Below are 15,201 nucleotides of genomic sequence, written 5' to 3' on the forward strand. Positions count from 1 at the left end.
TACATAGAGAAATGTTTATTCTCAACTCGGCTCACGAGTCAGTGCGTATTTGAGGTTGGGTCCACACTCCTATAAGCACTTAGGACATTCCAAGAAGATCCTCTTGCGAGGCACCGTAGATAGCCATATGATGGACCAAAGGGAGCACGAGAGCAGTTTAGCTCAAGTTCCACTTGCAGCCCCAACCAAGCGTGAAGGTAAGCATCACAGAATGAACCATGTGCACCGCGATGGCTGCACAGACGAACATGACATGCTGAAGAGCAACATGGACCAACAAGTTAATATCGGGGGCAGTCCAAGAGGAAGTACAAAAGCTCATAGCAAAGCAACTGTGTGGATTCCAGCACATTGAGATTACTGACGATGCCTTTCTTAGAGACGTGGCCAACATGAACAGGGCACTGTTTACAGACGAGATTGAGCAGGCGGAGCCATCATAGAAGTTTAGCTTGCCATATTTCACCTTGTTCAAAGGAGATGAAAATCCGAACAAACACCTGATGCACTACCGAAGCGCCATGACCCTCTACGGCAACAATGACGCTCTCATGTGCAAGATCTTTACCACGACGCTCCAACGCGAGACCCAAGGTTGGTTCCATACCCTGCCGCCATGCTCAATTCGGAACTTCAGCGAACTTTCCTTGGTTTTCACTAAGGAATATTCGTCCTACAACTCGATCAAGAAGAAGTCTGACCACCTCTTCAACATGAAGAAGGAACTGAATGAGTCATTTTGCATGTACATCAAGAGGTTCAAAGTAGAGAAGGAAAAAATCATCAGATGCGATGATAGCATTGTAAGCTCAGCCTTCTGTAAAGAGGCTCCCAGTAGATCACCCACTTTTCGGAGAGCTGATCATAGGCTAGAACTTAACCCTGGCAGATTCTTATACTTTGGCACAAAAACATTCCATATAGGATGAAGCCAAGCGCTTCCAAAAGCCGTCTGAGCAGCTGTGCAAAGATGTTGAGCAAACTTAGAAGAAGGTGAGCGATAAACCGCTCAATGACAAAAACAAGCCAGGAAGTAGATGCAGGGATCAATCTTGGGCGAATGGAAGCTCAGATCCCAAGACGTACACCAAGTTCCTAGTCTCGATCAACCAGATCATTCTTGACCTTAAGGATAAGCCGTGGTTCAAGATGCCGCAACCCATGATGGGAGGTACCTCCAAGATGGACCAGACAAAGTACTGTGCATTCCATAGAGGTCTGGGGCATGTAACCAGTGACTGCATCACATGGATGAGGTACCTTAAGAATCTCGCGAAGGAAGGTAAGTGCGACTAGTATGTTGACAAGCCAACTGCCTGACCAAGGCGAAAAGCAAACGCTAATGCAGAACCCCCAGCCAAAACGATCCGAATCAACGACATCTTTGCCGAATTCGAGCATTTAGGGGTCACCAATAGTCCCAAGAATAGGAAGATCCAGCAGACGATATCAGTTTTTCAGATTCAAGCCATATATGATGTACCTAGACTAATCGTCGGCTTCACTAAGTAGGACGCTGAGGGAGTAAACTTTCCCCACGACGATGCCTTGGTGATTTCTGCTTAACTAGCCCATGCCATCGTATATAGAATTATGGTGGACAACAGCAACTCAGTCAATATCCTACAATTGTTACTCATCCAGAAGGTAGACCTGGAAAGCACGATCAAATGTAAAGTAGAGGTCTTGACTGAATTCAACGGACTTACCTCAATTGCCATTGGCACAATCACACTTGACAAAAACAGCCCTCCAATTATCTCATCATAGATCTTCATGATTATTAGTGACCTATCACCCTGTAACGGAATATTTGGTCGACCTTGGTTAGTGAAGATTGGAGTTGTGACCTCGATCGAGTATCAGAAGATCCGATTTTGCATCCCGCGAGAAGCAGTCGGAGAGATTAAAGGTGACTTGGCCATATCTCGGTGATGCAATGTACAAGTTTTCCAGGAGTCGAAGAAGAAATCTTTTGCCCTAGCAGTAGCAACTAAAGTGTAGAAAGACGATTCTACCTCCACTAAATAACAATCGCAGTAAAAGGGTTCAAGAAGATGTCAAGGTTAACAATGCCCTGGTAGATAAATCAGGATGAAAACCTGAAAAAGACGCCGAACACATGTCCCTTAACCTTAAGCGGCGGTCAGACCATGCAAAATGCATAGCCAAAGAAGATGTGCGCGATCTTGGATATGAAGTCCCCCACTACTCTGAAGGAGATCCAATGTCTGACCTAACAAGCAACTGCACTTAACCAATTTTTTTTGCAACCTACCGATCAGTGCAAGCTTTTTTCAAGGCTATCATGACACATAACGAGACAAATGGAATGACGAAGTGCGAGAAAGCATTATCGAACTTGAAGAAGTACCTGACATCATTTCCCCTACTATCCAAGCCAGAAGCAGCGGAGGACCTATGTATCTATATGGCAGTATTTATACCAGCAATGAGCTATACCCTCATATGAGAAGAGTTGGGGGCCTGACCACTTGTATTTCACAGTTCAAAAACTCTTCTCAATGAGAAAACCATATACTCGAAAATCAAAACTTTGATTTTGGCACTAGTTGTTGCAACCTGGAAGCTTAAGCCGTACATTCGGACGTACGCAATCATCATCATGACTCGATATTTCGCATAATCCAGATGCACAATGTTAAAGGCGCAGACATTGGTAGACATTCTAACGAACGCAACAACTTAGCCCAAAGCCATGATGGAGGGATAAATGAGCACTAGAATGATGCATCAACTTAATCTGCAGGAGATTTCCTCCAATTACTAGGGATAAAAAACATGCCTAGTCTTCATTACCTGGACGATTCCTAGAATGGCCTAATACTGGCAATTGAGCACTGCCGTCTGCCTCGCGTAACAAGACCCTAGTCGACCTCAACTTTGCAGCTCCTAGCAGTGCCAAACTTGTATCGAGGCTCCCCGCCACATCAACCCATGCTCTTTAGTGCAATTACTAGGGATCAAAAACATGCCCAGTCTTCATTACTTGGATGATTCCTAGAATGGCCCAATACTGGCAATTGAGCACTACCTTCTGCCCCGCGTAACAAGACCCTAGTCGACCTCAACTCTACGGCTCCTAGCCGTGCCAAACTTGTATTGAGGCTCCCCACCACATCAACCTATGCACTTCAGTGCGATAGGGTAAACTAATTCCTTTACACTTATCTGGGTATACTCTTCCATGCTCTTCAGTGAGAGAGGCTAAACTAATTCCCGACACCCATATAGAATTCTCTCCAGTGCGAGAAGGTAAACTAATTCCTTAACACCCATCTGGGTCTGCTCTCTAGCGCGAGAGAGTAAACTGGTCTGGATCCAGACGTGGATGGGTTGTTCGACTACTCAGTCCCCTTAAATGCATATACTACTTGTGTCGGACTGCTCCTAGAATTGGCCAAATAGACTTTTTCCTAAAAAGACTTAGCCGACTGAAGGATTCAATTTCGCGGGAGCCCATGTCTCTAACTAGAAGAGACACTAAGTGTAAGATCCCTGCCCATGAAAGAATTCGCATGACTAGATGGTTTGTCCTCAACGTGCAAGTCTTTATGAACGTAACTCGATTATAAAGTGTTGCAATACAAGTTAAGCGACCTACAGAATCAGTTACAAGTGATGCCTAAAAGATCCATATCGAGCTGCGTGCAACTTAAAAGATCAATGGATCAACAACCCGAAAGGATATGGCCTTTGGGGCGCGATTTTGCCTACACCTTAAGCCTAAAATGCCTCAAAGAGCTAGGAACGATGCATAAAGTCATCACGCGGGTTGTCTGCTTTTGTAAGTAAGACGCCTGACCGACCACACAACGGTTGGCGGCCCTAGGCAATCCGTAAGCCGAGACTTACACCTGCGATGATTACGCGAACCCGTCTGCTTATCTAAAAAGTAGTGTCTCCGACCAACGGTCTATGATTTAAGTATTGCAAAAGCTAAAGCTAAAATGTATGACTATAGTAGCTATGCGAACTCTTCTGCTTTCTACAAGAAGCACATGTTCTGCTCTACAAGTTAAAAATTTTGCAACATGCCCTGGGAGGGCTAAAAGGCTCGTGCATCCGTTAAAGCTGAAATGTACGACTATAATTGATACACGGACTCCTTTGCTTTTTACGAAAAACATATGTTCGACTGCCGGCTCTATAACTTAAAAATTTCGCAACATGCCCCGGAAGGGCCAAAGCTCGTGCAACTGCTAAAGCTGAAATGTACGACTATAACAGCTTCGCGGACTCCTTTGCTTTCTATGAGAAACATGTTTTTGTCCGCCAGCTCTATAAGTAAAAATATAGCAACATGCCCTGGGAGGGCCAAGGCTTATGCAGCCGTTAAATCTGAAATGTACAACTATAATAGTTATGATGACTCCTCTGCTTTCTACGAGAAACACGTATCCGACCACCAGCTCTATAAGTTAAAAGTTTCGCAGCATGCCTCGGGAGGGCCAAGGTTCATGTAGCCGCTAAAGTCAAGATTCACGACTATAACAGCTACTTAGACTCGCCTGCTTCTTTCAGAGGCTACGAGTTTGGCTGCTGACTCTATAAGTTCGAAATCTTGCATTTTTTTTCTTCATACAGGTAAAGCTAATTGAGCATGAAATTCGAAACTAAAACCTAAGTGACGACGTGGGATTGGCCGCTTCATTGAAGCAGCTCACCGAGCCGCTTGTCATACGGTAAAGTTGTGTAAAAGACATGGCAAAATAGAAAGATGAAGCAAGGCAAGGAAAACTGTTTATTAAATTTCTAACAAATTGATAAATCGGCCCGAAGGCCAACAAAGTTCAAATAAAGCAGAACGAAAAGGAAAAGAAGAAAATTCTGAAGTTTAAGTAAAAAGATTACTTATCGGCAGTCTGGGTAACCACTGGTCCCTCGACTGCCACGCCTTCAGCAGCAAGCTTTTATCAACTCATCCTTAGTCGCCCTTACTTGAATTGCCTGACCCTCAGCTGCTCGACCAAAGGCAGCCTTAAACGAAAAGTCAAGCAGATCAACTGGAGAAATAGAGAAAGTCTCGAAGTCCTTCTTAGAAAACTCATAATCCGACGGCATGCCCTGAAGATGGTCTACATAGCCAAGCTTGTAAAAATTGGCCTAACAAGAAGCAAGCGCCACTTCGTAACTGACCTTTTCATTCTTAGCTGTACATTCTCCCCAACAAGCCTAGTGTGAGCATTTTGCAGCTTACCCAATTCCTTTTTCAGGTTCTTGTTAGTAGACAGCGCACCTTGCTGATCCACTTCTTTGGACTCAAGCTTACTGGCAACATCCTTGAGACAAGACACTTCAACATGCATGAAGAAAAGATCATTGTCCTTGGTGAAACAAGTAGATCGCAGCTCCGAATTGATACGCTCAAGGCCTTTGATCACCGGTGCAACACGACTGACTTCCTTCTCTGGAGCTTCTAACATCGCCTGAGTTGCACAAAGCTTAGCCTTCAAATTGATGACCTCCTAATAAATGGTTTCCAGCTGCATAGAAGTGAGGGTAGACACATCAGACCCATTCAAAATGGCAATTTTAGATTCGAGCTTCTCAATCTTTTCAGCAGCCAAGCGAAGTTGAGTCGTTAATGCCACTTTGGCCTCTTTAGCATACTCGACAACATTCTGATTGACGTGCATAGACTCAGCTACCAGGATCAAAGTCTTATACATTGTAGCAATCAAGGTGGACCTCATCGAGTATGCAGGATATTTCGCAAAAGAGCCTGAGTGGACGAAACTTTTCACAACACTATCAACAAAACTTGGTGTATACATCAATGTCTTTAAGCAGGTCAGCCTTCAGCAGTGCATAAACCTTGGGAAACTCCCTAGCTTTAGACTCGGTAGATTTCTCACAACTACCCGTGCGAGTAGACTTCCCTTTCTCAGCAGACGAATCAAACGCAACAGAAGAAGAAATAGGCCCAGATGCCACCTTAGTAGCATAATCCATATTCCCGCTTTCCATAGTGGCGAGCCTCTCAGAAGCCGAACCATACTTAGCTCCCGATGAGCGTTTTAACGCAAACCGAGACACTAGGGGCACCACTGAACCTTTCTGCTGGGCAATCCTCTCAGCAATGGTCATGGCTACCTTCGGATTTGGGAGAAGTCAGATCGATGACAAGCTTCTCAGCAATAGACGAGCCCTCATGAGTAGCAGAAGAAGTCATTGGCTTCTTCTCAGCTGAAGGCTCACAAGAAGGTGAGGAAGATCTATTTTTTCCACCCTTATTGGCAGCAGGCTCTACAATAGCGATCGGGCGAGCAAGTGCCTAATCCTTTATCCACTTTATCTCTTCCTTCAGAGGTAAACTGCCTTTCTCTCAATGAAGATGACTGAGCAGCCAGTGCCACTCATGGTACTTAGCAGGAATGCCTAAGGTGATGTGCACTTTCTTCATATTCACCAAGTTCTTGAAGTTGAGTCAAATTCTAAATCTACATAAAGTAAAAATGACGATCAATAAACTGAAGTCATGAAGCAGCTCATCAAAAATTCAAGCAAGCCAGGAATGAAGCAGTTCACTTACCACTGATAAAGACAGTCGAAACACGCAGCTCAAGAGAGGAGTCAGACTCTTACTCTCCATTTAACTCCAAGGTATTTCTTGCCCACTCATGATCGCCTTTGCAGGAAGCATCAAGTAGCCTATGGCGAGACCTCAGTTGCCCCATGCCTTCCTTGTGGCCAAATTCAAAGAAGTACCATAACTCATTATGGTCAAGCCAATATCAAAGAACTTGCCCAAGTTCGATAACCCTATCATCGCACGAATTGCATTTGGGGAACATTGAGCAAGCGCCCATTTCATGTAGCAAATCACCTCTTAAAAAATATACGGCATGGGAAAAGTAAATCTTAGCACAAAGTAATACGGATGGAATTTGATAGCCCTCATCCTAGTTGTGGCACCCTCGCCACACGTTTTATGGCCACTATCATCCTTCACCCGCTTGACGCAAACCCTTAATGGAATCGCATGCTTGTACTTCTCAAGAAAATCCCGAAATAGCTCATCGAAATTGATCTTGACATGTGCAGCCTTGAAGTAGCCTACCTTGCCTGAAGAACCACTGTGACGGTAAAAGATGGAAGGTATTCGTCACTTTTGCGATCGGAGGAAGACATCTCAAAATCCCTGCAAAAAGTACAAAGAAAAATATTTGGAAGGTAGCTCGCGAGAAGAGAAACAAAAAATAATAATAAAAATGAGAGGACCGCAAAGCCCAACGCCCAAGTGCTAAGCCCTACGACCCAGCTCACCTACACGGCTAGGCCATAAGAGGGCCTAGCCCTTACTCTATATTTCTTTCTCTCTCCTCCAATGTGGGCCCGAATCGCATGATCCCAGCAGCATGCCAGACCCCATGGCTTGGACCCCAGCTCTCATTCTCTCTCACGCCCAGCACGCCACTACCGGTCCAAGGGCTTCTTGGCCCAGTCCACCAATAAGAGGGGCGAGCGCCCCGCGCTTCTCTCCCTTTCTTCCAAGCTCTAGCAGGCCCAGCCCAACTCTGCGCCCCTACGCTCTCGGTAAATGCCGAGTCATCACCTGGCCCATGCTAGCTGCGCACCGAGCCTTACTCGCGCCTCTAGCATCTCGATTCAAGCTGAATCGATTCCGGCACCCACCACTAGCAGCCCATGTTGCCCACTACAGCGCAGCAGCCCCGTGGCACCCCTACCACGTTTCTTACGTCCCCTTGGCCCTTGCCGAACTAATTTTTCAAGCCCTGGAGTTCCAAAAAAATTAAGAAGAAGAAAATTCAAATTTTTCTTACCTTGGTGAAGCACGAAGCAGTAGAACAACTCTTTGCAAGGGCAAGATAAGAAGAAAGCTAAGGGAGGGAGAACAAACTTCCTTTGGTTTCTCTCTTCCTTTTTAGAATGATGATTATTCTCCAAATTTATTTAATCCCCTACTTAAGGAAAAATTAAATAGGTATTGGGGGCAATTGGTTTCCTTTTCCTAGAAGAAGTTTGTCTCCAAATCAAGTAAAGAGATCAAGTTTGCCATCAAGTAAGGCAAAATTAAACAACTCTACAGGCCTACGCAGCTTAGGATTTCTACACCTACTGCCATTTTTCTACGTGGCTCAGCAGGTGTGAGGGCATTTGTGGAGCCTAAAATAATCCTAAAAATTCTAGAGGCGACACGTGGATCTTTGCTTAAGAAAGACAAGATTGCCCTCATTAAATGGGCAGGCTCCTCAGATACTCCCACGCGCAGCTTACACCCCTGAAGGTCCAAGTAGTTGAATACAAATTCCCACAGCTCACTTGCCGTTGGCAAGGAAAAGTCAAAGCATTAAAGATAAGGATTAATTACCCAAATCTTATCTTTAATACATTCCTAATTGAAGATTGATTCCATTCAAGTAAGTAATCCCTATTTAAATCAATTAGGGATAATTGCTCCATTATCTCAAGATATTATATATTGAGAATATTTCTCCGTAAAACCTTGGCCAATAGGATGCCGCCATGGGTAGCTAAAACCCTAACACCATGTTCGGCCATTCCCCTATATATATATTATATACCCCTTATTCTACCAAATTTCGGTCAGCTTTTGCTACCCTAAAAAGCCGTAAACACTTTACTTTTCTTAGAGAAACTAACTTAGGCATCAGAGATCCATTGGCCTAACCTCACCCACCTCGTGGGTGAATGAGGCTTAGGTCATTGATCAAAGGTGTTGATTGTTTTGTTGGTGCATTTTCATCAAAGTTAGAGACGACGGAAATTTGCATCGACAATGACGACGGTAGAGAGGACGGGGATGACGGTGAACATGCCTCTTTGTCATCCTTGTTCACCTCCTTTCGATCGACCCTTCGCCGTTGGTTGAGAAATCCTTTCCCCTTGGGACTCTTGACCTAATCGAAATAAAAACCGAATCGAATAAAAAAAAAAAATTGAACTGAATCGAACCAAACAATATTTCGGTTTGGTTTTCGATTTTGGCAAAAATACAGAACTGAAAGAAACCGAATTCACCCCTAAGAACATCTCCAACAATACTAGCTATTTTATATTATTATTATAGCTAAATAAATAATTCAAATGTTACTTTAGCTAGCCATCACTTCCAACAATACTAACATCTATGCTTAAGTTAAAATAGTTTAATATTGTTTTCTCCTAAACTTAACAACAAAAATTTAATTTCTTTCTGTTACAGCTTGATTTTTATACATTATTTTATATATTAAAATAGCCAAATAGATTCATTAGATAAACCGCTGGAGATGCTATCCGATTCCAACCTCATAATTTATAGGATGGCAGGCTAGGCAGTTGGCAGGCATATATAATAGCCAGGCCTAGAAGTGTTTTTGTAACATGTATTGGGATTGGGTTTGGACTGCTCCAAAATTTGGTTGATGATTATGACCTGTCCAAAGCCGATGACCAGTAGAAGATCGACAGAAATATCATTGGCCTTTGCTAGCAGCAGCCTTTCTTACCCAAAGGCTGGTGAAATTTACTTCATCAAAGTCCATTGGCCTAGTATAAAGTGGGTCAATGTCCTCATCATTTTCTCATTTAGTTATTCAATAGGAAATAGTATACTATTATGGCACGTTTACGTAAAGGTAATCGGAATCAAGAAACGGAATTGAATTCCAATTACGGCATACTCCGGTGTTTACCAAATCTGGAGGAATCAAAATTTAGTGGGTCCCACACAAATTTTGGAATCCAATTCCAATATTTGGCTGAATTGGAATCCAATTCCAATATTTTTCGCATCTTGCTGAATCTTTCATTGCTTCCTTCACTTCACTTCACTTGTTAGAGAGAGAGAAAAAGAAAGAGAGAGAGAGAGAGGCTGAGTTGATTCTTGCCCACTAGTTCTTCTAAGTTTTTTAAGAATTTCAATAAGTTGAAAACTTTGTTATTGGTTTTTGGATTTGTGAATTGGGTTTGATTTCAGTCCAATAAGTGAATGATTGCATGAGAATGTAGCTGGAAAAAAGTAGACATTTTCTGGAATCTGAGGTGAGAAGGGGAATATGGGTCGTCAAAACAGGCAGTCTGTCTTGCGTCTTTGGTTGAGGTCTAGGTAATATGGGTTGTCAAAACAGGGAATATGGGTCGTCAAAATAGGGAATATGGGTCGTCAAAACAGGGAGTTTGGCTTGCGCCTTTGGTTGAGGTCTGGGGAATATGGGTTATCAAAACAGGTAGTTTGTCTTGTGCCTTTGGTTGAGGTTTGCCCTGGGGGTTAGACGCTTGTGTTCAATTATAAAATGTTATAAATTACTAATTACTATCTCTGTCTTTAAAAACTTAATTGCTATAATTTATTTTGCACCAGAGCTGAGCATTTTGTGCACTTTGATATCAATGGCATGTGTTATAAACTTCAGCTCTTTTGCAGATTGAAAATGTTTATAAGACTTTTTATGATACGTGTGGACAATATTGGCCTTATATCAATCATTATGTTCTCGTTGCAATCATTCTAATGCAAATCACTATGATTGGTCTTTTTGGACATCTATTGTTTTGTTGCATGTTCTAAATTTATGTAATTTACTTGAATTATTTGGTTGTTGGGAACTTATTGAGTACATGTGATCTTTGAAATGTTGTATTGTTTAGGAAGAGTAATTTATCCCTAATTCTTTATGCTCACAAATGTTGTATTGATTAGGAAGAGTATTTTATCCCTAATTCTTTATGCTCACAAATGTTTATTAATCAAATATTCATCATCTTTATGAAATTAGGAAGAGTGAGGACAAGGTTGTGGGTTGAGCTCTCTTCACTGGTTGCAGGTATACTATGATTTATGTTATTATTTTTCCATTAATTGTGAGACTAGGTATGGAGGAAAAAAAATATAAATTTTTGTGACTGATTGTGTTCTGTAATGTTAATTTATTTTAGTTTGCCGATATATTTATTAACTTGTTAATTGAAGTCCTTCATGACATTTTTTTTTCTTCATTATTTTGAGTAGACCAATGGCTCGTCTAAGTTTGTCCACAAAGAAGAAATTACATACTACGTTGAATGTATTGATTGTCTATCTTCGAACTATATTTGTTGCATGTGCTACTTCTTGTTTCTATTCTTGGTATCGTTTCCAAAAGCGCCTTAGAAGTCCCTCAACTTCTCAAACAGTTATAAGAGTTTACAAGCAATTAGAATACTTACATGGTTTAATTTATGAGAGTGATGTGACATGTATTGCTGGACTACGAATGGATAGATGATCCTTTCATAGATTATGTCAAGTTCTTGTGACTAGAGGACAGCTACGAGCTACTCGAAATGTGTCTATACAGGAGATGGTTGCATTTTTTCTATACATTCTTGCACACCATCTTAAGAATCGCACAATTAACCACCACTTTAGAAGGTCTGGTCGAACAATTAGTAAGTATTTCCATGAGTGTATTAAAGCAATGATTCGATACCAAAATGATTTCTGGCAAACACCTGAGCCTATCCCTGAGAAATCAACTGACCCAAAGTGGAAATGGTTTAAGGTATGTAGTATCTACATGCCTACACTACTTAGTAATTACTAGTTTTTTATTTCATAGTTTAGTTTGTTAATTTAGTGGCCTATATACTGTAGAATTGCTTAGGTGCACTAGATGGAACATCGGTTAAGGTGCATGTACCAGAATGTGATAAACCAAAGTACAGAACAAGGAAAAATGAAATAGCAACGAATGTTTTGGGAGTCTGCACTCCAGACATGCAGTTTATATATGTTTTACCTGGATGGGAAGGGTTCGCACATGATGGTCGAGTTCTTAGAGATGCTGTGATTAGGAGAAATCGATTGAAAGTCCCTAATGGTAACACTCACAACTTTTTTTAGTAATTAAAATTCTTAGCTTTTGAATTGCAAGTGATATAGAGTTGTAAGTTTGACAATTTAATTCTTTGTCAACAATAGGTTGTTACTATTTAGTTGATGGTGGCTACACAAACGGAAAAGGTTTTCTTGCACCTTATAGAGGAACCCATTATCATCTGAATGAGTGGAGAGATGGTTATTGTCTTACAACACCGGCTGAGTTTTTTAATATGAAACACTTAAGTGCTTGAAATGTCATTGAAAGGTGTTTTGGGCTATTGAAAATGCGTTGGGGAATTCTTAGGAGCCCATCCTTTTACGACTTTAGGACACATTGTCGTATAATTTCAGTGTGTTGTATGCTCCATAATTTTATAAGGAGGGAGATGGTTGTCGATCCTATAGAAGCTAAAGCGAACGGGCAATTTCAAGATGGGAATTCAGATGCGAATAACTATATTACCACTGTTGAGTCCTCAGATGAGTGGACTGCATGGAGGGATAACCTTGCCCAAGAAATGTGGAACAATAGGGCGATTTATTGAGTGGGTGTTTGATATGTCCTTTCATTTAATGAAGACATTAGTATGTCTTTTTATATTATAATGTTTGTAATAACGTTTGGAATGCTTCTTTTGTTTTTAAGTTAAGAAAGACATCACTGTTTGTGTAATGACATTGGAATGGTTTATTTGTTTCTAAGTTAAGAAAGACATCAGTATTTGTAATCAAAATATTGTTTGTGTAATAACATTTGGAATGTTGTATTTGTTTCTAAGTTAAGAAAGACATCCTATTTGTAATTGAAATCATTTGGAATGCTTATGATTTCTAATATTGTTATGTAGAATGGTGTCTGCTTCATCTGCGAAACGAGGAAGAGGACAACAGAAATATTATTGGACAACTATTGAGGATACAATATTGGTTAAATCCTTGCTTGAGTTGCATAATGACCTGACTTGGTGAGTTGACACTGGGTTCAAAAATGTTTATTTGGGGAGGATAGAAGCTATGATGGAAGCCAAACTCCCAGGATGCAGATTAAAGACGTCTCCCCACATTGAATCATGCATCAAGACGTTGAAGGCAAAATAGTTTGCCTTAACTGAATTGCTAGCTCTTAGTAGGTTTGAGTGGAATGAAGAGAAAATGATGTTGGCTTGTGAGAAAAGTGTGTATGATGAGACTACGAAGGTATGCATATGTATGCCCTTGCTAATTTAAGATTATACCATATGGAAATATTAGAATGATTTTCGTGGTTGTTCATCAGAAAAATGACATAAAAATCATAATGATACTATAACATCAACTGTCGTCAGTGACATCTTTTGCATCTTTGATGAATAAAACTTAGAAAGGGACATAGAGAAGGTAGCCGGGTTCGGATTCTCAAAAAATTTAGTACAATAGACAGCGCAATAGGATAGACATAACCATCCCACCTGCACCTTTTTAGATTGGCTTAGCAAATGTATAAAAAGGTCAGTAGGTAAAGTTTACAACTGGTTTCCATGTACTAACCTTGACAGGAACCACAACTTCATATAGAAGTAGAGCATCCCTAGCAGCCCGATAGAACTCCAAAGCAACTCTGGGAGATGACACACAAACATCCTACACATTCCAATGACAGTTGTGGCCTTAAAAGAATCGAGAAGCGAGAAAACTGAAACTTGAGAAAAAATGCTTTAATCATGAAAACTAAGTTTTAAACACAAGGTTGCATTTCTTATGTGCCTTGTATTTTGTGTTTTTTGTTTGTAGGATAAAAAGGATGCAAGTGGATTGTACGATAAGCCTTTTCCGCACTACCACAGTTTGGGAGAGATTTATGCAAAAGATCGTGTTGTGGGTGCAAATGCTGGTAATGCTGATGACGATGAAGAAGAAGTTAGACTTGAAGATGCCAATGTCAATCAAAATGAAGGTGAGGATGAAAGTGGATATGATTTTGATACTTCTTTCTCAGTACCAAATACCCAACAACAAAGGAATGCAAAAAGTAACACATCAAACAGTAGTCGCAAGAGGGCAAGAGTAGGGGATGAAATGGCTAAGCAATTCTCTATTATGGCGAAAGCTATAGCCGATGTGGGACCTAAGCTTGATGGTCTAGCTCATGCACTGTCAACCGATATAAACCTAACAGAAATGCAACAAAAACTTGACGGTGAGTTGAGCAAAATGGAGTTTTTGGCTCCCATAGAATTATTTCAAGTCACCAACTTCTTGGCCAAAGAACATGACCTTCTGAGGGTCTTTTTCAACATGTCTGATGAAAGGTAGAGTGCATATGTGACTACTTTGTTGCAGACTTGGGTGCATAATGACGTCTAAGTGATGTTCCAAAGAATGTGAATGCTAGTTTTTTGCTAATGCTATGACATGCTTGCTACCATAATGACATATCAGGGGAAATTGTAAACGTTTTGTAAATCTAATGACTGATTAGATGACACCATGATGGTGAAGAACTACTTTTTGTTGATATTATGATGTTTAGGCAGGTTAGGAATATTTTGTTGACAATCTGATGTGTAGGCAGGTTATGAATATTTTGTTTATAATATGATGCCTAGGCAGGGTATGACTAGTTTGTTTAGGTTGGTTATGATGGTTAGATAGATGTACTTTGATGTAAAATATTAACTTAAAATGAAGTTATTTCCTACTCTTTGTTTGTTCCTAATGTTTTTCCTTCATTTATTTACTATTATAAAAAATTCATGCCAGCCCCAGTCGTTCACAGCTTTGGAGTAACTGTTCTGAGACTCATTTGTCACAGACTTCTCCTCTATCTTCTGGTTAACAACTGACAAATGATGGCTCACAAAATAACTCTAGTCATTGGAAGTATTTTGTGAATCAGTAACTTCAAGAAACACTGAAATGTGGCATGGTGGCTGAGACTGCCCTGATACCACCAAAGATATGGAAAATTTTCATCAGTTCACTCTCTAAAACATAAGCTGAATAGTTGTTATGTTGTCTAACACATTTATAAAAATGTATCATTCCACCATGTGGAATTTCAAACTGTTCATGACATACACAATCCTAAGAACAAAATGAGCACGCCTAAGCATAGCTCAAGTAACATCGAGCACAAAGAGCAGGTTATAAACAATATACGCAATTCATCGTGGCTTACACTATCTTGGCTAGCATTAATACATATTTGATTTGGGACAAGGGCAATTTAGTAATCATACTGGTTTATATTCCGATTCTGCTGAATTAGTAAACAGCTTTATGGAATTCTATTCCGATTCCAGAACATTTAAGTAAACAGTTTCAGCAGGATTCCGATTCTGACTTCTCCTCATTCCAATTCCTCCTCAATT

The 15,201-nt window shown here is 40.8% G+C and overlaps 1 protein-coding gene across 1 annotated transcript; it reads left to right on the forward strand.

The window, feature by feature from the left end:
• The first annotated feature begins 521 nt into the window (after positions 1-521).
• On the forward strand, positions 522-929 carry LOC137719858 (uncharacterized). The gene has a single exon (XM_068458858.1). The coding sequence runs from the start codon at positions 522-524 to the stop codon at positions 927-929; it is 408 nt and encodes a 135-aa protein (XP_068314959.1).
• The last annotated feature ends 14,272 nt before the right edge of the window (positions 930-15,201 follow it).

This window comes from Pyrus communis, chromosome 1 (assembly GCF_041283825.1).
Source record: "Pyrus communis isolate YQ-2024b chromosome 1, ASM4128382v1, whole genome shotgun sequence".
Taxonomy (NCBI): Eukaryota; Viridiplantae; Streptophyta; class Magnoliopsida; order Rosales; family Rosaceae; genus Pyrus; species Pyrus communis.

Coding starts and splice junctions, on each gene's coding strand:
- LOC137719858 (XM_068458858.1), top strand. CDS start 522: ATGACCCTCTACGGCAACAATGACGCTCTCATGTGCAAGATCTTTACC.